The sequence below is a fragment of the Thermobia domestica genome, chromosome 6, assembly GCF_964235325.1.
Source record: "Thermobia domestica chromosome 6, izTheDome1.hap1.1, whole genome shotgun sequence".
Classification (NCBI taxonomy): Eukaryota; Metazoa; Arthropoda; class Insecta; order Zygentoma; family Lepismatidae; genus Thermobia; species Thermobia domestica.
In genome coordinates, this window is record NC_137459.1 from 217,348,413 (window position 1) to 217,371,133 (window position 22,721).

General features: G+C 35.6%; 1 protein-coding gene across 6 annotated transcripts in view; it reads left to right on the plus strand.

Annotated features, from left to right (window-relative positions):
- The window catches only part of Cdc14 (cell division cycle protein 14), a 1,408,510-nt gene that overhangs the window by 268,610 nt on the left and 1,117,179 nt on the right, over positions 1-22,721 (plus strand). For 2 of the 6 annotated variants that reach the window (XM_081762628.1, XM_081762631.1), the window contains exon 2: positions 5,031-5,154. The exons of 2 other annotated variants lie outside the window; for them this stretch is intronic. In XM_081762628.1, coding sequence (XP_081618754.1) covers positions 5,146-5,154 — 9 coding nt within the window. In that variant the 5' untranslated portion in view covers positions 5,031-5,145. The remainder of the gene's footprint in view (positions 1-5,030; positions 5,155-22,721) is intronic. 2 more of the 6 variants (XM_081762632.1, XM_081762630.1) reach the window with 1 other exon arrangement.

A 22,721-nucleotide genomic window follows, 5' to 3' on the forward strand; every position in this document is an offset into this window, starting at 1 on the left:
CTTCTTTGCTGAAGACACCTGTTGTTTCAGTAGCAAAGGCTATAAAATGATGGTCTTCTTTAAGTTTAGAGTATTTTGAGTGTTTGCGTGAACAAGCCGCTTCCGCTGCACTCCCTGCTTTTATACTTGTGGATTGTATATAAGATGGAGTAAACGTATCCACACATGTGACATCCCAGACTAATCTTAGACCCTTTTTCCACGGAATTAATGTTATTCCGTCTGGCCGTTTACCATCGTTCCTGAACATTCCTGGAGGTTCTAATATACTCGGAAAGTCGATGCTTGCAAGAGTTCTTTTGATTATGTTGTTTAATTCGCTATGACGTGCAAATCTTCCTCCACTTTTGTTGCAGCTCAAAGCATGAAGACCTTTCTTGTCCATCTTGTTGTTGCAGGTGCAAATAAATTCATGGCAAATATTCAGGCCTAAGCGCAATCCTATGCAAATTTTGAAAAAGTTGTCATTCAAGAATGTCCTTATGCTTATAGATGGTGTTGACTGTAGCCATGCTCCTGATTCCTTCTCTCTTAAAGCTTTGATGCGTGCACTTTCAATGTTGTTTTCAGCGACTATTTTGTGTTCGATTACCTCATTTAGAATAATTTGATCCCATTGTTTCTGTGACTTTTAAAACCGGACTTTTTCCATCGTAAATGCCTTTCCAAATTTCCAAAGCCTCTGCCAAATGGCTTATTCCCACTTCGTCAACTGGATACTTTATAATTTTGGAAACGATTGGCAACGCTCCGTTGCACGAGGAAATGAAGGCAGGAAGGCATAGGTCTGAAGCCTTTCTTATGCCTAAACCACCGACACTGATGGGAAGGCTTGCTTGAGTCCATTGCGTTTCGTTGATATTGTAATTTATTGTTGCTTGTAACGCTTTCTTCAGTATGTAATCCATTTGTAGAAGTCTGGAGGGATTGACCCATGTTGGAACTGTTCGGAGAAAGTAGGTTTGTTTAGGAATGCCAAAGCAATTTTTGAGCAAAAAGAAAGCAATGTGGGCTGGTAAACTTTCTAATCGGAATGATATTCTTTTGAGATCATTCAGCTGTTTCTGGAAATGGTATTCGATTCCTTCTTCGTGTAGTGGTGAACCCAGTAATGAGATCTCATTATTTTTCACTATTCGTATTCCGAGTAATATGTTTGAAAATTCAGATACAATTTTAGGGTCGCTTTTTTCCGAATTGAAGAAAAGTTCACATATTTGTGGGTTTATTTGTAGACCTATTTTCTCTGAATTTGTAATCAACTTCTTTATATCTTCCAACACGGTTTGTGGTGATCCTCCAAGAGTTCCGTCATCAAGGTAGAAGTCATTTAGCTCTGAAGGAAGAGAAAGGGCAATTGGATGTATTGCTAGACTAAATAGCATCGGGCCTGCTGGATCGCCTTGCTGAACTCCTACACGTAAGGATATTTATTTCATATTTCAAATTAAAAATGTTCATTAGTGGAAATATTCTTCAATCTTAGTTCAGCTGGTATTGTTTGAAAGATGTTGGACTGCTTTTCCCTGCATGAAATAAATATATATAAAACAATACATTTCGTCTTAAGTTGCTTTTAGTATGTAAATTTGTACATTGCGTATAATTCATTTCAAGATTGGGCCGTGGTGACTGATGCGCATTTAGTGTAAAAGGTTCTAGATATGAAATGGGACCACACCACACCACATGAGATTTCTGACGTACAAATGCCGTATGCATTGCTTTCTCGGGGCTCTCCTGTTTCTCTCTAGCCGATTCACATCTTCCTTCCTTCGCGTCTGATTTTTATTATCCTGAAATCAGTCACGTCAGTGACGTATGGCTGTCCCAGCTGTTCAAGCATTTCACTTCATTGGGGGACTTGCATTAAGCAGGATAAAGTGTAGTAGATTTTCCTTTTTATTTTCATAATTCGTTTAAATATTGCATACTCATACGCGTGTTAATATTACGTTTTCATAAATATGTAACATATGCAATATTACATATTCTTATATAATATTACATATTTCTTACATTTTTAAGCGATTTTTGTTACATGTTTATGTACATATTTAAGGGGTTGATATTACATAAAAATCCGGACTCTATTGATTACTTAGGAGAGAGATAAGCTTTAGCTTTCCACTTATGAATTTTTGGATATTAAAATTCCATGTGCTTATAAGATATATTTATGAATGTCCGAGCTCTGAACCACTCGAGTTCTTTTTCTGAACCACGCGACACTCGATATTAAAGTTCAGTTGCAGAGACTATCCGGACTATGCAGTAGCTTTCGGGAAACTCCTAAACAGAGAATCCCACGAATTTCTGAAATTGGCGTCCGGACAGTGATCTCGAATTGGCGTTGGCGTTCAAACAGTGAAACCGTGTTATATTAATCTTTTCCCTTTCAACAGAAAATTTCAAAGAAGATATGTTTTATTATAGTATGAAATAGTATAATAAAAGTAATTACGTGTGTCTTTTTAATGCCATAATTGAGCCGTAGAAATGTTGTGTTATATTTAATTAATATCAATATTCTTTGTTTGATAATTCATTGTGGCTGCCGAAGAGGTTGATTTCCGCAATTTTTTACTATATATACGCGATGGAAATTAACGGATACATGAAAACTTGTAGAAGAAAGTAGTCGAAAATCAGAACAGGTGCGAATAGGAAGACAACAGCAGGAATAATAGCGAGTCGCTTTTTAACCAAAAGTTGCTTATTTTTCACGTTGGTCACTAAAAGTTAGTTTTTTCAAGTTTGTTACTAAAAGTTTTTTTTTGGAGGGGGGGGATAAAGTCATTTTTTCGTCTGACATGTTTGCATTGGCAGTTTTCTAAGAAAAATATTATAAAAATACATGGAAAAAGGCAGAAACTTGTTACTTATTACTCTTCTGAAAACTTCAGTACTTGCTGCCACATGTGAACCAAGTCAGCTTTATTCTCACTTCAGCCTTTCTTCTTTCTAAAGCATAGTGGGTGGATGGTGCTTAAGCTGTCAAGATAGGTTTGAGAGCCCTTCTGTGTCTATTCTTCCTTGTAGGACCGTACAAAGTATGTAATTAATAATGAACTTCTAAACACAAGTAATCCAATTTTTATTAGCTGACAAACTTAAGTAAAATAATTTTTAATGTTAACATGATGAAATATTACGTGTTTCAGCTATGATCCAGGAGGCCCTATTTTGGTTGAAAAAAGAACTTAAAGTTCAATTTATGCCCAAGTTTGGCGTCAAGGTTTAAAGTTTTTTTTGATGAGATTTTGGTCACTTTTTGATTTACTTTTGGTCACTTTTCAACCATTTAGAAGAGACCCAACCAATATGAACCCTGCAACAGAATTTCAAAGAGCTGGAGAAGAAAAGAAACAGGTAGAGGAAGAAAACAAAAAGTTTTGATAGGTTAGAAATAAACATACATCAAGATTTTGAAGATTATGCACGTCTGGTCACAGAATCCGAGATTGCCTTCTAGAGACTAAGTATGTATATATATATATAGTGCGCGACAGAACATAATCAATTTTTTCCTCGAAGGTCAAGATCTAAGGATTTGCTTATTCCTACCAGAAATCTTTGTAACTATATTCCGGCGTTGCCGCTCGAATTTAAGGTGAGGCCGCTCTATTCAGCTCTCAGTATGGCTAACTCCATTACGGTTATCATTGTAGCATCGTACAGCGTTTGTTCCGTCTGGCGCCCATAGCTTTTACAGTCTGATTGAAGAACGTACATTTCGGGTGCTAGGCTTTGCAATCAGCCCACGTCATGTGAAAGCTAATTTATTCTACTTTGTCCAGCTTAAAATACAAAGTACTTTGATGTAGATTATGTCGAGAAGTATGTAAATGTTATCGAATAGAGCAAAACTTCTCTACTCTCGATCCAAGCCTTTCCATTATGTTTTCTCCATAAACGACCTAAAGGCTATGCTCTAAATAGAAGAGGGGGAGTATGCGGGGTATACTTCCTTAGATCATCCACTTCGAGCATTGCGTAAAGGAATAGCAACACAGTTTAAAAACCGAGATCTTCCTATCTCAAATATTTTCAGTGCGTAGCTGATGCTTGTTGTATTGCGACATTGGGCATGTACATGTTCTCATGGACCGTAGCTCCAGGGAGTCAGTTTAGCATTTATCTATATTTCCTAACTAATTTCCTCATTATTTTAGTATGCATTTAGTATTTTATTACCAATGCCCTCGCCACACGGGCCCTAGCCCTGTGAGATCAGCGAAGTCAAGCAGTCCTGGGTCTGCCCAGAGCAAAGATAGGTATGACCATTCGTACTCACCAGACGGTGTTGGGATTGCGACGTCCACCCAGCGTCGTGAGAACAATTGGGAAGCTACTTGAAAAAAAAAAAGTAGCGAACTGCAGTCTAGGAAGCCAGCATTAACGGCGAGGGTAGCCGATCTACTGACAACACATCACCCCACAGGAATGAGTGCCATAAGTCCAGGCCTCCTAAGAACTGTTGCGCGAAGAGTAATTTAGTTATTATTATTATTATTATTATTATTATTGATAATAATAATAATAATAATATTAGCAATAGTCTTTAAAGATTCTGCCTCTTTGTCTGCTTTGCTCGTAAGTACATTATTCCTAACTTTATGATATAGTTAGGCGGGTCAATAATTGGTCAGTTTCTTTCTAATGTGATTCATCACGTGTATATAAACTGGACAAAATACAAATTAGGATACTACACACAGGAAATTAATAATGACAGCTTTATTACTCAGATACTAAGGCGGTTCGTACCTCTTCGCTGAGTCGAGTTTTCCCCTATCTAATAACATTGGAACTTTTTTCGCATTTTTCTCAGCAAGCAATAAACAAATCCTTACAAAAATTTGCATGGAGTCAGGTCGATAATAAAAGATTTATTATATGAGCTTACAAGTTTACTAAAATCCTGCAATTAAGTTATTTATCCCCCCCCCTTTTTTTTTTTTTTTTTTTTTTTTTTACATGTGAAGATTTGCAACAACGCATTGACGACACTGCGTTTTCTCTTCTAGCAGGTTGCGGCGAGTATCTTAGGGTTACTTTGAAGTTTGAACATGTCCACAGCTGTGAGGGGACCCTTTTCAACAATGACATACTTATGGCATTTCAGTGAGGAGGAGTTGGAGTATGTGGCAAGTACGTTTTCCTTGCTGAAAGCAGAAGGAAATAAAAAGGCAGTGAGAACAAATCCATTCTTCTTTGAGATTAGCTTTTTCCCCCGTCAAGTATAGACAGTTGTAAGCAATTAGAAGCAAACTGTCTCTATTGAATGAAGATACTTTTAGTGTATACGAAAGCGAATATCACTTTATTATTATTATTATAACTTTTTTCGAAACATGAATAGACATTACTTCCTTGACTCCAAGTAATAGCATGCTAATAACCTTGTAACTTGCCCCATTCTATATATATATATATATAAAATATGAAGTATTTATAAACTTCAAATTGGTAAAAGAAAAACTACTTCTACAGTAACGTATCTTGCTAAAAGAACTATTTGTATTTTATTTATTATATTTCAATTTAAAGTAAAATGTATGGTTTGTAACAACAAATAGTGCGCAAAATAGTACAAAATAAAACCTATTACTAGTCAACTTTAGATTTAGATCAAACATAATAATGAACAACAACACCAATATACTGTATATTGTTTACGTTTATTTTTATATAGGGCTATTTATATATTTTTAATATTTATATAAAAGGTGGTACAATGAGAATTTAGGAAATCAATTGATCTGACTGAAGATTTGTTTATATTTATTTTATAGAATCTTTTAGATTGGTTTAACTATATTCTTGTTAACTTTTTTTTAAAGATCTCTCTTTATTCTATATTTGTATCCTTTCTTTTTTCACACATGAAGCATACCCAGAACTTTTGTCAATTTTTAAAAGTTGATTCTTAGATAACATAACATTTAAACCAAATTATTTCTGTTAAAAATTATACATGAAATGAAAATTAACTTTTTAAAAACTTTGACATACTCATTGTATAAATAAATGTGAAATGTTAATGTTTTGTTTGATTTATTTGTATTGATTGAATTCAATACTTCGAGTGTAACTTTGGCCACCTATCGACAAAATTAAAAAGTAGTAGAGCAGTATAATTTAAGCCAGTTACTTACTTGCTTTGAGACATAATTTTGGAGGGGAGGGGTGGAAATTTTACTGATAACATTTTTTTATTTAAGTTTTCCTGTATTTATATTTAGCCTGGCTTTGTGAATTTTGTTTACCTTTTTTTTTTCAACGTAGAAGCTTGCCTAGGGATTTTGGAGTATGCTCATAGATATTTAAATTGTGAACAGTGCTTCGCTGATATTTAGCATTTTGATTATACTGCTTGTTTATTTATTTTTCTAATAAATTCATTTACATAATGTTGTGGCTTGATGTAATAAAGTATTCCATCACATATTTTTATACTCATACGGTAATGTTTTAGTTTAATATGTATGACATTGACAAATTGGTGTACTTCAACAAAAGGAAAACTCTATAATTTAAAATGAAGCATGAAAAAATAATGAAAACTTAAAATTATTCTGTTATTAATATGTGTTGTACTATTTGTAGGCCTACATGTGTTGTAGCTATAGATGAAATTTCGCGTACACCATCTGGAAAGTAAATATTTCATATTTAGAATGCGTGAGTTACAAGTTTATTACTAGCAGGTAACACCAATAAGTCCGTTTTCCCTGTTATCAAGAAATAAGTTCCTATTCATATTTCGAAAAGTAACAATAAGAAAATTACGTTTGTATCTACATTAAAAGTACATATTTCATTATGTATAGATGTTTTCTTGTGTAGTAAAAGAATCCCTGATACTACACTTAACTTTCTGCTACAAATGCACTGTTAGAAGGGTAATGTGTTGTCAGTTCCTCAGTTTCGCAATTGCCTCACAATACTGAATCAATACCAAAAAATATCTTATCACTAGGAACAGAATTCGACAGCATTCACGCTAAGAACACATCTGTGTAACAAAAAAGGTTGATTTCTAAACTTCCTTCGTATGTGGTAAAAATGAAATGATTATTATTTAGTATAAACATCTATACTACTATTCACAGTTGTCAAATATATATACACAATATTATTCCAAAATGCTATCTCCACTGGTTTACCGGTTTTCGTGATGTTACCAAAGTCAAAAAGCACTGGTGTTTTCAATGTGAAAACCCCACTGGTGTCGGCAGCACTGCCAGTCGCCGGTCAGGAAAACCGATTTGGTGACCACACATTTTAACTAAGTTACTAGTATCAAAGCTGCACTGATATTCCTTGCTCCTTACAATCTCTTGTGCCACGGACTGCTTATTATTATTATTTCATACAGGAAATTCGAAAATGAAATGAAATCTGTAAGTTTTACGTTCCACACTTATGCCGGCTAGGCTAACGAGACGGTGATAGTAAGTAATGAATGAAATGGTGAAATGAAGAAAGTCAGAGGAAACGGGGAAACCCCTAGAAAACCCACGCACACGATGCTTGTCCACCATAAAGTTCACTTGGCGCGCGCTGGGACAAACCACGGGCCCCATGCACCAGAAGTGAACGCTCTACCACTGAGTCACCGCGGCTCCCACACAGGAAATTTATCTGGTATCACAATCGTCTACTTATTTATATTTGTATAACCAATCACCAAACAAGTGTAAGACTGAAATACATGAGATGCAAGAAGCACCTTGGGTGCCTTCCATTTAAATTCAGGCAGAGCATGTACCATCACCATCTCAGATATTGTTGAAACTTTTTTATAGCAACTAGACATGTTTCTAAGAGACCCATATTCTTTGTTTTGTCGAAAAAAAATTTCCCGCCAAGTAATGGGCCATCAAAGACTGGGAGTACAATTTATGAATTGTAAAAGACATGGAAGATGGTCAACTTCGGAGCCCCACCATTCAGCTATGGAGACAGGTAGAGTTATAATTCTTGTTGTGGTATGTACATAGGGATGTAAATAAACTATATTTTATTATAGTTTGGTTTGCGCATGCGTATCTTTTTGTAGATAAATTAACAAATGCACGTCAGTTTATCTGAAAAGTCGAAGTTTGCGAATTTTTTTCGAGCACTTCCGGTTCGAATTTTAAAATTCTGTTTTTACGGTTGGTAAGACCTAGTTACTTGCTTTAGGAAAAAAAATTGTATCGCTTCTGTGTGCAACCGTTTTGTCGCAAAAAATACGAGAAATTGTAAAATTTTCAAAAATCGCCATTTTTGGGCGCCATTTTCTCGAAAACACCATCTTTTAAAATTCTGAAATTTTGTCAGATGGTTCAACTGTACATGAATAATACACACACCAAATACCATTCTCGACCAATGCTTCATGAATTAACTGCAGCCTTTTAAAGTTAGCGAAGTTTCGTTAACTTTGATGTCACAGTTAGCAACACTGGGAACAATAAAAGTGCAATGATTTGATGATGTTTGTGGTTCACATTCATTAAATGAAGAATAAAAGGTTTTCTTGACTGTTTTTTTTTTTTTTTTTTTTTCATTATTTTGATTAAGAAGGCTCTCTGAAATAGTAAAATGGGCCTCCCCCTACTCCTTCGTTTTCTTAAACCGAAATAATCTGAGGTGGAAATTACGATTACGGAACACACAAATTTTAAGTTTACTTGAAATGGCCATCCAATAAATTCTGATGATCTACAAAAAGCTTGAACTATTACCTCAATGATGATTTGGAATGCTCCAGATAAAGTCTCAATTAAGTGCGATGTCATTACAGTGATCGAAAAAGGACAAAGAGTTAAAAAAAATCGAAACGTTTTCTTACGCGTTCCAAAGAAATTTACTGACGTTTTAAACAGAACAATCCCAACATAAGAATGGGTCACTCGGAATTTTACAGTATTCGACTAAAGTGGGTCAGTCCGCAACCTGCGAGGGAAGTGTGTATGTATGTGTGTGTGTGTGTGTGTTGTGCAAATTTTAAGTTAGCTGGTACTGCGTTGCTACAAATCAAAGGTGCAGCCTGTCATGAGTGACCTATTTCCTTTAGTAGTGTGATCCGTAGAAAATGACAACTGTCTTCTTCAAGAATGTGGTGAATGTCCTGGAGTGGAAGGAATAAGTGTGGAGTCTTTAATTATTGATCCTGATGAAAATGAAAGTGCTACGTATGCCATATGGGAAAACAATAATCTCGTTAAAAAAAACTGACACTTTCTGTTTTCGTATCGTACATTGCTTGTTTAACTGTAAGAATTGTAATTCATGACTACATCAAGAATTAATTGCTACCGAAAATCACCGTATAAAATTTCAAGATACAAATTCTAGTTTACTTCATGTGGACTTTGCTGAAAACTGGACTGTTATTCTGCAAAGTGAAATTCAGAGTTATCACCGGAATATGAAACAACTAACAGTTTTGTTGTAATAAACGACGATAAAACACACGATTCGGCTCATGTACTCATAGCCATAGACAAGATTCTAAAAATACTCGAAGAAAAGCGAAAATATACTTTATAGAAAAAGGTTTGAATACGAGAAAATAAGTGTCTACAATTTCCCAAACCGTGTCAGTGATTTCTGATGGCGCTGCATCCCACTTTAAAAATCGATTTAAGATGTTCAAGATGCAGACAGGTCCAATAAAGCAGTGGTTTTGCAGTGAAACCGGTCATGCAAGGGTCTCTGCGACGGTATTGAGGGGGGGGGGGGGGGAGGTGTAAAGAATATGGCAACGCGGCATAACCTTAGGCAAATACAGATACACAGTATTAAAACCGCAGAAGAAAAAAATGAAATGAAATCTTTAAGTTTTACGTCCCACGATTATGCCGGTTAGGCTAAAGGAAACTGTGATTATGAGAAGTGAATGAAATGCAGAAAGTGGGAGGAAACGGGATAACCTCGAGAAAACCCACGAGCACGGTGTTTGTCCACCACAAAGCCCAAACGGCGCGATCTGGGATCGAACAAGGGACACCAAGCACCGGAGGTGAACGCCCTACCACTGAGCCACCGCGCCCCCACTAAAACCGCAGAAGAACTCGTGAGTATAGTGCAAGTACAGACTCCGGGTATTACTCTCGTTTTGTTGCCTGGAACTTAATTCGACGACTTACGGAAGAAAAAAAGGGAAAGTATGCGACCGGTAACTGGTATTCAACGAAGTCATCTTTGGCTTTCGGAAAATGGCAAAGTTTTTATTGCAGTAACGGGTCACCATGAACTAACTTTATGCTACTCCCAAAATCGAACTTCTGCAATTCAAAGTGTAGATTTAAGAAATCTGCAAAAAGGAACTTTTGTTACATATATATATGTATGATAACCAGTGGTGCGTAGCAGAAATATTATGAATAAATCATGAATTACGTGAAGTTGAAGTGCTGTTTATGCTTCCACATGGACGTTCAGCATTTGTGACTATAGACAATGTGCTACGCAGGGGTGGATCCAGGACGGACTTCTGGAAGGGGGGAGGTATACTGCTACTTAGAGCTACGAGCTCCAAACTCTGAGATCGGTTTTATTTATATATAAAATAAAAAAAAGTTTCTTCCCCCTAGATCCACTCCTGGACAAGTTGTGAGTGAGCCAACACCTATTGGAGCATCTGCACGGTTACATGCTATTAGACACCAATCAAGCAAATGATTGGTCCATGTAAAAAATAAAAAAATAAAAAAAAAATCAGTGAAATTTTGTTTCCAAAGACCATTTTAAGTAAGTGAACTTGAAATTTGTGCGTTTCGTAATCGTCATTTACACCTCAGATTATTACGGTTTAAGAAAACGGAGGAGCAGGGGGAGGCCCATTTTACTATTTCAGAGAGCCTTCTTGATCAAAATAATGAAAAAAAAAAAACAGTCAAGAAAACCTTTTATTCTTCATTTAATGAATGTGAACCACAAACATCATCAAATCATTGCACATTTATTGTTCCCAGTGTTGCTAACTATGACATCAAAGTTAACGAAACTTCGCTAACTTTAAAAGGCTGCATTTAATTCATGAAGCATTGGTCGAGAATGGTATTTGGTGTGTGTATTATTCATGTACAGTTGAACCATCAGACAAAATTTCAGAATTTTAAAAGATGGTGTTTTCGAGAAAATGGCGCCCAAAAATGGCGATTTTTGAAAATTTTACAATTTCTCGAATTTTTTGCGACGAAACGGTTGCACACAGAAGCAATGCAAAATTTTTTTCGGAAAGCAGGTAACCAGGTCTTACCAACCGTGAAAACAAAATTTTAAAATTCGAACCGGAAGTGCTCGAAAAAAATTCGCAAACTTCGATTTTTCAGATAAATTTACGTTCATTTGTTAACTTATGTACAAAAAGATATGTATGCCCAAACCAAGCTATAATAAAATATAGTTTATTTATATCCCTATGTACTACTATGAGCAAAATAAATGACGCGTCTCTTTATTTTGAAGTTTGTTTTTTTTTTTAATATCTCCGTTTTCTTTATATGTTCGAAATTTGGGAAGGTTTCCCCAGCAGGGAACGTTAATAACAAACCCGTTTTAAATATTTGTGTTAGATATTAGCTTAAAATAAATAAATTAGAAGCAAAAAACATTAAATCGACCGAAATTACGAGATTTACCAACTCTGCTAAAGTGGGAAATTTTCAAGAACACGGGAGAATTCTGCAGTTCAACACGAAGCAGCCACATCTATGTCATTGAGAAAAATGTGGATTAGATCTAGAAACTAAACTTTTAACGAAACATTTCTAATATGTCTTATTACCTGCATTATCTGCAAACTCCAAATATATGAATCTATGCCAAGTATTAACGCATAGATAGAGCAAATAGTTGAAATTACCTATGGAAAAGGACGAATTTGTAGCACGATCGTAATGAAAAATCATTTTTACCGTAGAACAGATTCAGCTGACGTAAGAAAACAAATAGCTCAGTTAGTTAATGCAGCAACCCTGTAAACCTCAGGTAGCTGGTTCGAACCCCATAGAAGTGCAATTGTCACTTTTATTACTATGGTTATTTTATATTTTTTTTTATGTGGGAAAGAATCAAATTGTAACATATGTGTAAAACTCATGACAATACCCAAAAAGAAAAAATGTCGTTTTGGCCCTTGCACTAGTGTCCCTAATATTTGTTTGCAAACAGTTTCGAAATTATTTTCCCTGTGCTCAGTGCTCACAATATGCTCGCTGGTGTATAACGAATGTTTTCCAGTAAATGTTAATTCTAATTTGGAGAATTTTATAAAGTTTCACAATCTTTATCATTAAATTATCTTCTATCTACTTGTTTGGACATTTTGATAACAGATTTCCCTATTAAATGTTTAATTTTCCCTAGATGTTTAATTACGGAAAAGTTTTACAATGTATTTGTTTTAAATTGAAATTGTTTTGAATTTACCACATGAGGTAAGTAGCTCGAAGGAGGAGAACTGAAGTAGCTGATATTCTACGTAAAAGCAACCACCTATTGTAGAATGATGATGCTTCTTACCTTCAGCAGATAATCTTTACGTTTGAGAGTCAGATGGAGAAAAATCCTGTTTTTTCCTCCCCTATGACCACCCATCTTAAACCTCTACATACCATGGTTCGTCTTACACAATTTCGGTGCTCCAAAGACATTCATATAATAATAATAATAATAATAATAATCCTGAATATGCGGGAGCTCATGTGGTTCGGATTCCACGTTAATCAGTAGGTCCACGTCTCATATAGCCTCGCGGCTGAACGGGACGTAAAACTCAAAATCAACTCAACTCAATCCTGAATCTGCCATACTTGCCTAATGTAGTAACCTTAGACATCTTAATTTAAAATGCTTTCTTTAGTAATAATTTGAGCAACCATGTGGGAGGCGGCACGATGTTTTTTTGCCCCCCTCATTTCAGTACCCTCCCAACAGACAAGGACAACGTTACTGACAAACAGGGACTACGTTACGTAATTTCTGATAAGCAGGGCAGACAAAATGAGTAAGAAATATAGCATCCTCTCCCCCTTCATGATTGGAATATCACGTAGCATTAATATTCTACCGAAGATGGCCCTGTGCGGTTAGGGGTAGGTAACTAAAGAGATACCTAATACATAGCTCCCCTTGATTGTAATATTACCGCTTCTTTATTTGTTCGAGGGAGCTCCGGCACAACCAAGGGTGACAAAAAGAATAGGAAAAGTATCTATTAATTCTAGTGGCTGATCCAGCACGGATTCCTGGGGGGGGGGGAGAAGGGAAGCGGTGAAGTGAAGGATTCTTTTGATGATGTGAAGCTGTCACAAATTACCACTTAACTAAACTAAACATAGTTGTGTGGTTAACTGGAACCCAGTCAGTTCAAATTGATGTAAAAGTTTAATTTTTTACTTCATATTAAAGTTTTGTTTCCAAATGAGAATTTTAGTCCAAGTGGTCAATGATCAAATCTCGGGGAGCTCTTCGGTGTAGAGACTATTACCCCTTATGGGAAAAGGCAAAAATATTAAAATTCTTAAAGCTTTCGAAGTTTTCGTCTATTTTAAAGGAATTTTTGACTTCATATTCAAGTGTTTGAGCCAAATGACAATTCCAGTCCGAGTAGACAATGATCAAATCTCGGGGGACTCTGCAACGTAGGAAAAATAATGACGTCTATATCGTGATCCTGTTGGTGACACCACGAGTCATGACGTAAATATAGCACAAAGTAAACGCCAAATGTCGTCGGCTCTCGTAGCTGAGTGAGCTAGCGCAGCATGCTAGTAAGGAAGATTGGTTTTGGCGTGGGTTAAAATACTACCTAAGGAGAATTATTTTTATTATTTTAAAAAAAGTTTATAACAATTCTTTCGTTAAAAAAGATTAAAAATAATATCCAAAAAGTGATTTAACAATTATTTTTAAAAATTTTCATTAATTTCTTTCATTAAAATAAGTTTGCCCTTGTACTATACAGATCCATAGCAAAGTTAGTAGTAAAAGTAGTAGTAGTAGGAACGCGTTACAATGCAATTCAGCATTCATTTGTTTCCGTGCGATGTTACCAAACGTAACTCGCTTACAATGCCTTCTGGCTAGGCCTTAGTGTGTTTCGAAAATATGCTTGTGTTCGGGATGAAGTTTCAAGGTTCAGCATTGACTTAGAGTTTTTGCTATTAATATCCCTTCTAACAATATTGACAGTGGACAAAAGTTGGACCGTGTTGAAGCTTGTTGCTCCTAATTTAGTTATTTTACTTTATTATTTAACGAATATATTGAAAATATATTTGTCAGCAGGCACGTATGCAGGAATTTATTTCGGGAGGAATCCAAAGCTATCTGGGGGGTCCGACTTCAATATTAGGATAAATTATATTTAAAAAAAATAACCCCCAAAATTAGGTTAAATTTACAGAAAAGCTGGGATTTCAGAGGGGGTCCGGACCCCCTGAACCCACCCCTAAATGCGTCCTTGATTGTCAGTAATGTTTCCTCATTTTGAAACTCTCAGAAACTTCGAATATATAAAGGAAAACGAGTTATTTTCGATAAAGTATTACTTCAAGGAGACGCGATATTTTTTATTGCACATGGTGGTACCCCACCTTAACAAGGGCAAGAATTCCTTTACTTTGGTTCTCTGCCATTGCGCTCTATCGAAAGGTTAGGTTTGTAAAATATACTCCTAAGAACAAACGTGTTCGCCAGAGAACCATGATACTGAACAGAGCTCCACAGAAATGCATGCTGAACTTTCGTTTATAGCTACCCTTTGGTGTTTTTTGCCCTCAAGGTCAATCGAGTGATGACTCAGTTCAGTCCCTGTTCTTAAGCTGTGTTCGTATTACTTCGAACAGTTTTGACGTGTGTTTTCCAACCACCATATGAACAGACAATCAGGGCAAATCATAGTATACAATACATTTAAGCAAGTATATTTGTCGCGAAATTATTACACACATTACCCAAAGACACTTAGTATATGAATCCATACATTTATTTATATAGGTAAAGCAAAAAGTGGAAATTACGTATCGAAAGAATAAATTAACAGCACGATCATAATGAAAAGCGTGTCTCGTAATATAACAGACTTCTTTCGCGTAAGAAATTGAAACTCAGTTGGTCAGAGTAACTAGTCTGTACGGATTAGGTTGTTAGTTCGAGCCTAATACGAGTAAGAGTTTTTATTACTATTGTTTTTTCTCTTTTTATGTGAGGAAAAATCAAATTGTGACATGGCGATATCAAATGTATTTGGTTAGGTAACTTTGTCTTAGCTAAACTTTAAATATCAGTAACCGTCGAAATTATTTCACTAACCGATCAGTTACTGAACATTTCAAACACGTCAAACCAGTGGCATAACATAAAGGTTAACCTCACGTCCGCAGCCCTTAGTTATGCGTGCATACTTTCAGGGGCGGACCAAGGGCCGGGCAACCCGGGCGACTGTCCGGGGCGCCAGAGTCAGAGGGGCGCCAAAACGAGCCTCAAAAAGTAAATTTTATAATGTGTTTCCTACTGACTTTTTTGGTTTATATTCTTGTAAAGTAGCGGTAATTACATAATCTTTTTCTATTTCACCATGGAAGAAGAGAGTTTCATAGCACTAAGGGGACTGTATCGACAAATGGAGAGATGGCATAGAATAGAGTGGAGGGGGAGTAAGTATTCTTTGTTTGTTTGCTTGAGTTTAGCGTTCCACGGTTATGCATTAATGGCCAAAGGAGATGTGGATACTCATTATAGTGAAATCCGAACCACGTTTATCGTTCAACAGTAACCCACCGGGAATTGGACCCGGGACCACAGAAGGCAGGCTTGCTAGCCACTAGACCAAGCTGGGGGGGGGGGGGCGGTGTTTGTGTTGTTTATAGCAGGCCATATTCTTTGTGAAGTTTTCCTAGGTAATGAATGTCTTTTTCAAAAATGGGTTTAAACTATTAAAAACACTAGGATAAAATGTAAAATATAGGCTAGTACTAGGGGGGAGGGCGCTAAAAAGTCACTTTGCCCAGGTAAAAATTCGGTCTGGTCCGCCCCTGCGTACTTTCTATATATTTTTTGGCTTTGCAGTTTGTGCGGACCCCACGCCACAGGGTTGTGGGGGCGTTATTTACGCCAATGCTTCGAACGTAATTCAATAACTGTTTCAGAAATTCTACCATCAGCGTGGAAACGGGAATATATATTTTTCTAATAGTCCCATAGAACTTTCACCCAGAACACCGGATGCAATATTTCAGAATGGGCTCTGGCTAAGTATAAGGATGATCTGATGTTTCCTAAGTAAGTTCCTTTCAGAAAGTTTGCTATCTCTTTAACGGTGTTGTAAATAAACATACTCATCGATATTAGCCCGACACCAAACCATCCTGGACAAATACCTCTAGAGCAACGATCGGCAAAAGTTTATTCCGGCTAATTTTATAAGCGACTCAAGGGTGAAGCACTTGTTAACGAAAGCAATGCTGTGTATACACTGCCATGCTTCTGACAAAATATAAAGTGTTTTGTAATCTTTAGACTCTTTTTCTATTTTTTTTTTTTTTGTCACCCTTGGTTGTGTAGGGCGCCTTCGAACAAGTAAAGAAGCGGTAATATTACAGCCAAAGGGCGCTATAAATATATTACGTATTTCTTTTGTTACCTAATCATAACCGCCTAGAGCAGCGTTTCCCAACCGGTGTGACGCGGCACACTGGTGTGCCGTCAATGGACCGCTGGTGTGCCGCGAGGAATCGAAACAAAATTATTAATTTTATAGCAATCAAATTATAAAGCGTAGGGAAAAATGTATATTTGTAGTTCACATTACTATGAACCTCTACTATGAATCTACAATTTTAAGTTTCATACCGTGTTACTGTTCTGTACATTTCTAATGTTGAAAAAGTATTTGTCGTCATTGTTATGACCATTATTGCTTCTTTATTGTTGCAGACTATTTCGCAACTTGAAAATTTAAAATATCATTCAATCCTTTCGACAAATTACCTACATTTGTGTTTTAAAAGTAAGAGATTTGTTTGTTCGTTTGTTATTTAGTGATCTTCCTTCTTAGTAAATGGTTGGATACAGTTTTTTAAAAAGAAAGCGTATTTTTAAAAACTTGAGTCCAATATTTCATTGCAATTGTTTTCTATTTTTAAATTAGAATGAAAAATAAGCATAATGATTTACCACAGGGAAAAAACAGTGATAGAGCTTTCTTCTCAGTAATCACATAAAAAATACCACTGTGTTTTATATTTCCAAATAATATTTATAAGTGTGCCGCGAGAATCCAAGTAACACCCGTAGTGTGCCGCAAGTTGAAAAGGGTTGGGAAACGCTGGCCTAGAGTCATCTTCGGTAGAATAAAAGATGCTACGTGATATTCCACTCACGGAGGAAAGGATGCTCTAAATATATTTCTTATTCATTTTGTCTGCCCTGCTTGTCAGAAATTAAATACTTTCTTTTGGGAGGGTGCTGAAAATAAAGGGGCAAAATAAAACGTCGTGCCTCTCCTACAGTTTAAATTTTGCTACGTGGTTGCTCAAATTATTACTAAAGAAAGCACTTTAAACAAAGATGTCTAAGGTTACTACATTATGTAAGGGTGGTTTATTCAATAATAATAATAATAATAATAATAATAATTATTATTATTATTATTATTAAATATGAATGTCTTTGGAGAGACGAAATTATGTGACACGAATCATTACATGTAGAGCTTTAAGATGAGTGGTCAAAGGGGAGGAAAAAACGGGATTTTTCTGTCGGAAACTCTAACGTAAAGATTATGTGCTGAAAGTAAGAAGCATCATCAATCTATAATTGGTTGCTTTTACGTAGAATATCAGTTACTTGAGTTCTCCTTCTTCGGGCTACTTACCTCATGTGGTGAATTCAAAACAATTTCAATTTAAAACAAATACATTGTAAAACTTTTCCGTAATTAAACATCTAGGGAAAATTAAACATTTAATACGGAAATATGTTATCAAAGTGTCCAAAAAAGTAGATGGAAGACTGTCTAGTGACAAACATTGTGAAACTTCATAAAATTCTCCAAATTGATTAGAATTAACATTTACTGGAAAATATTCGTTATGCACCACTGAGCATGTAGTGAGCAGCGAGCACAGGGGAAATAATTACGTAACTGTTTGCAAACAAAAATTAGGGACAGTAATGCATGTGCGACAACAACACTTTTTTCGAACCAACTCCGGCATAGAGACTTGTTGCTTTAGCTAACTGAGCTATTTGCTTTCTTACGTAAACTAAACCTGTTCTACGGTAAAGACGATTTTGCATTACGATCGTGCTGCCAATTCGTCCTTTTTCATAGGTTATTTCAACTTTTATCTCTATCTATACGCTGATACTTAATGTAGATTCATATATTTGGAGTTCGCAGATAATGCATGTAATAAGACATACTAGAAATATTTATTTAAAATTTTCGTTTGTAGATTTAATCCACGTTTCTCTCAATGACATAGATGTCGCTTCTTCGTGTTGAACTGCAGCATTCCCTCGCGTTCGTGAAAATTTTCCACTTTAGCAGAGTTGGTAATTCTCGTAATTTCGGTCGATTTAATGTTTTTTGCTTCTAATTTATTTATTTTAAGCTAATATCTAACACAAATATTAAAAACGTGTTTGTTACTAACGCTTCCTGCTGAGGAAACCTTCCGAAATTTCGAACATATAAAGAAAACGGAGATATTTTCAAAAAACTTCAAAATAAAGAGACGCGTCATTTATTTTGCTCACAGTTGTACATACCACAACAAGAGTTATAACTCTACCTGTCTCCATAGCCGAATGGTGAGGCTCCGAAGTTGACCATTTTGCATGTCTTCTACAATTCATAAATTGTACTCCCCGTCTTTGATGGCCCATTACTTGGCGGGAAAATTTTTTTCGAAAAAACAAAAAAATATGGGTCTCTTAAAAACATGTCTAGTTGCTATAAAAAAAAGTTTCAACAATATCTGAGATGGTGATGGTACAATTTTATATTCTTTTGCCTGAGCTGAAATGGAAGGCACCCTTGCTAGGTTTGAAAGTAACCACAAAAACTCCGAATGAGACTGGACGAATATACTAAAAGCAATAGGTTCAGCAAAGAAAATGAAGAGTGCCCATTCCTTCTCAGTGCCATAAATCTATCCTCGAAAAACACGAGAGGGTTAGAAAATTTCATTCCACAGATGTGATATGGACAGAGTTTAATAACCTGTTTTAAATGGCTAGCACGAATTTCCCTCACGCTGCTAACACAAACAAGGAGAAATAGAAATCACGCTGTTGGAAATCTTCAAATGAAAAAAAAAAACAAAAAAAAAAAAACGGGGGGGGGGGGGGGGAGATGAATAACTTAATTGGAGGTTTTTAGTAAAATTATAAGCTCATATAATAAATCCTTTATTATCGAGCTGACTCCATGCAAATTTTTGTAAGGATTTGTTCATTGCTTGCTGAGAAAAAGTCGAAAAAAGTTCCAATGTTATTAGATAGGGGAAAACTCGACTCAGCGAAGAGGTACCAACCGCCTTAACCTGCATACATTAATAAATATGAGGAGCTAGGTACTTAATAGTATTCTATTTAATCATTTTTTTTTTAAGAAAAAGTTTTAAATTGTCATTATAGACAGATGGTCTGTCGAATAATAATAATAATAATAAGTTGCCCCAGAACATTGAACAAATTTATCGTGTCTTGCAAAATGTTTTTGATGGAGACAAGAATCATGTCATCGAGATAGATAAATTGTGCTCAGAAAGTGAGGAAAACGAAAACGAAAACGAGGACATGTTTTAAACTCTTGAAGTGTTAAGTTTCAATTGTTTATTTTATCTATTTATGTGAGAATTTCCAAAATAATATTGAACCAGGTCTGACATAGTGCTTTATGTGAGATTGATTCTAAGTTGCATGAAGGGCATAAATAATAATAATAATAATAATAATAATAATAATAATAATAATGCTATTTATAAAAGACTGACATTAGTGCATCACGCTAACTCCTAATACTAAATCACGTTCATGCTCATTGCAATAATTTAGATTTGATTTGAGCATCTATATTTATGTAACCGCAAGTTCGTTGGTCGGCTAACTAAAAAAAAAACAAAAAACAAATAGAGCACTTAATTAAGTATGTTTTTAACCTATAATTAGTGCTTGAACTTTTCGGGTAAACAGATACCCTCCCGATACCCGTTACATTTGATTTACTAGACCCTTAGACCTGATAAACCCGTTTGGCCTGTTTGAACCTTTTGACCCGATAGACTCATTACTAGTTCGTGCATGAGAATTACAACAATTTGTGTTACGATAATAAAGTGAAACAACACACCATTTACAATCATGATATACTAAGCTTGTTTTAGTAAAAACGGAGTTATGAGGCCAACCCTTTTCGTACGGGTAAATCGGACAAACCCGATTGATACGGGGAAAAATACAATATCGGTCCAACGAGCGGTCCAGAATCGATTTTATTCTCCGAGCATTACCGAAAATGCACAGTAGCGCGAAAAGGCTCGGATGTAAAAACTAGCATATTATTATTATTATTATTATTATTATTATTATTATTATTATTATTATTATTATTATTATTATTATTATTATTATATTAATAGGAGAGAAAATTATTTCGTTGAATTGCCTGTTCGTATTTTATTCCTATTTTGAATGGTTATTCTTGTTTTATTTATCTGCTTATTGGTTTGCAACACTCAGTACAGAGAATAGTTCCAGCCTTCATTGTTTACCCTGGCGACAGAAAGAGCGGCTAAGCTTTTGTAATACCGGCAACATCCAACTGATTGACAAGTCGCACGTGGCCGCTAATAACTATTTGACAGTTTTACTGCTGATAAGAAAACTTGGTTTAGCTTTGGAAACAATTATACGTATATAAAAAGTATATAGCCACTGGATACTTATGAATTCCATTAAATTTGGCTCAATTTCCCTACATTTCTCATAGAGAGGATAGAAATTGTACTATAATTTCTCTCGTATGCATACCGTAATTTCGCAACCTATATGATGCGCGAAGAACACTTAGCAACCGTTCTGCAAATTACTGTAATTTGGAATCGCAGATTTGATATTTGATTTAAATTTTAAATCTAAAACGATTTAAAAAGATACATGGCAATGACAACTAACATTTATCTGTATTGTTAATAGTTTCATTGACAACTTGATTGTTCCCAGGACACGGTAAATTAACTTGTTAGAATACAAATTTAATACAGCAGAAGGTAAATCAAAATGTGAAGCGCCAATATGCGTTATATGCATTTGAATGCAAATGTGGCGAGTTCTTTTCAAGCTGGGATCTTAAAACGAATGTTCTTTCATCAAAGCATCTCAAAATTGCATTTTATTTTCTGTTACATTAATTTATTCTAAGTAATTTTTAAGACTTCACTCTGCTAGCAAGTCTGTAATTTGTATTCGAAATAAACATGTAAACAGTGATGTGAAGAAATCTTTGAAACGATGGATCTATTATTTTTGATTTGTTGTCACCCCGACTTTTAAATTAGAAGCCAAGACTAATGTAAATTGCTATAGCATTGCAGTAGCGTACGCAGAATTTCGTTAAGGGAGGTTTCAAAGTTCATGTTGTTTCAGTTTCTGTATACACTATCTTAATATGGTGAACGTTTATTTTGCTATAATGCCTTGTTCAGGGGAAATTTGAAACCTGGAAATTCCCATTTGCGCACGCCACGGTTTAAAGACAAAATTTGAAGGTAAATTTCGTAGAAACCCTACCTTTTGTCAGAAGGACAGTTTACTATTTTCTAATTCAAGTATAATACCAAGTTCTCATATTATTAAATAAAGCCTTACATACGCTTAAAAAAAGTATCCCTGCTATTGAAAGGAAGAATTACATACGATTGTTCTAAATGCACATTTCTTAAAGTTTCAGTAGCTTAGATTTACGTTATATAATTCCTGAAATCATTGTTGTTTAAGATCTGGAGAAAGATTACAGGGCATAGTGCTACTTTCTCTGCTGCAGACGTACGTTCTCGAGTGAGGTAACAAAAGACATGGTTTGAGGTATATGGGCGCCGATCGTAGGGCTACGAGGCCGAGCTCTGAAGTTTGCTTGTGCCTCCAATTTGGTAAAGCGCGTCACAGATGGCTTGATCGACGAAAAATATGCGAACTAAAACTGTGGTAAATTTATGAACCCTGAAGGCTACTGTTCTATAAGCACCATATTGTGCTATTAACGCAGAAATAAATGTTGAATTTTGTTGTGTTCGTCTTATTTCCTTCCCTTTCATTGTCAAATCATACTCAGGAAATATTTGTTTTTCTTTTTGGTTGAACAATTCAGAGGCCCATATACCGGGAAATAAATACAGTGAGTTATGATTTGAGTTTATCATCCGTTTGAGCAGCGAGGCAATGTGAGAAGTGGACCTATAGCTTACTGTGAAATTCGAACCACATGAGCTCCTGCCGGGAATCAAATTGAGCTATCCCGCGACAAAGGCGCATATGCTATCAACGTAGCCACGAGGGAGCTCTATAGTGGGTTACGAATAAAACTGATTCCTAATCTTTTTAAACTCTCTTGATCTATAGGTATCTTTTTATTTTCACTTGATATGCTTGAACAAAATTTGTTTCCTAGCCAGAGAGAGAACTGAGCGAGCGTTAGCAAGGAAAGGCAA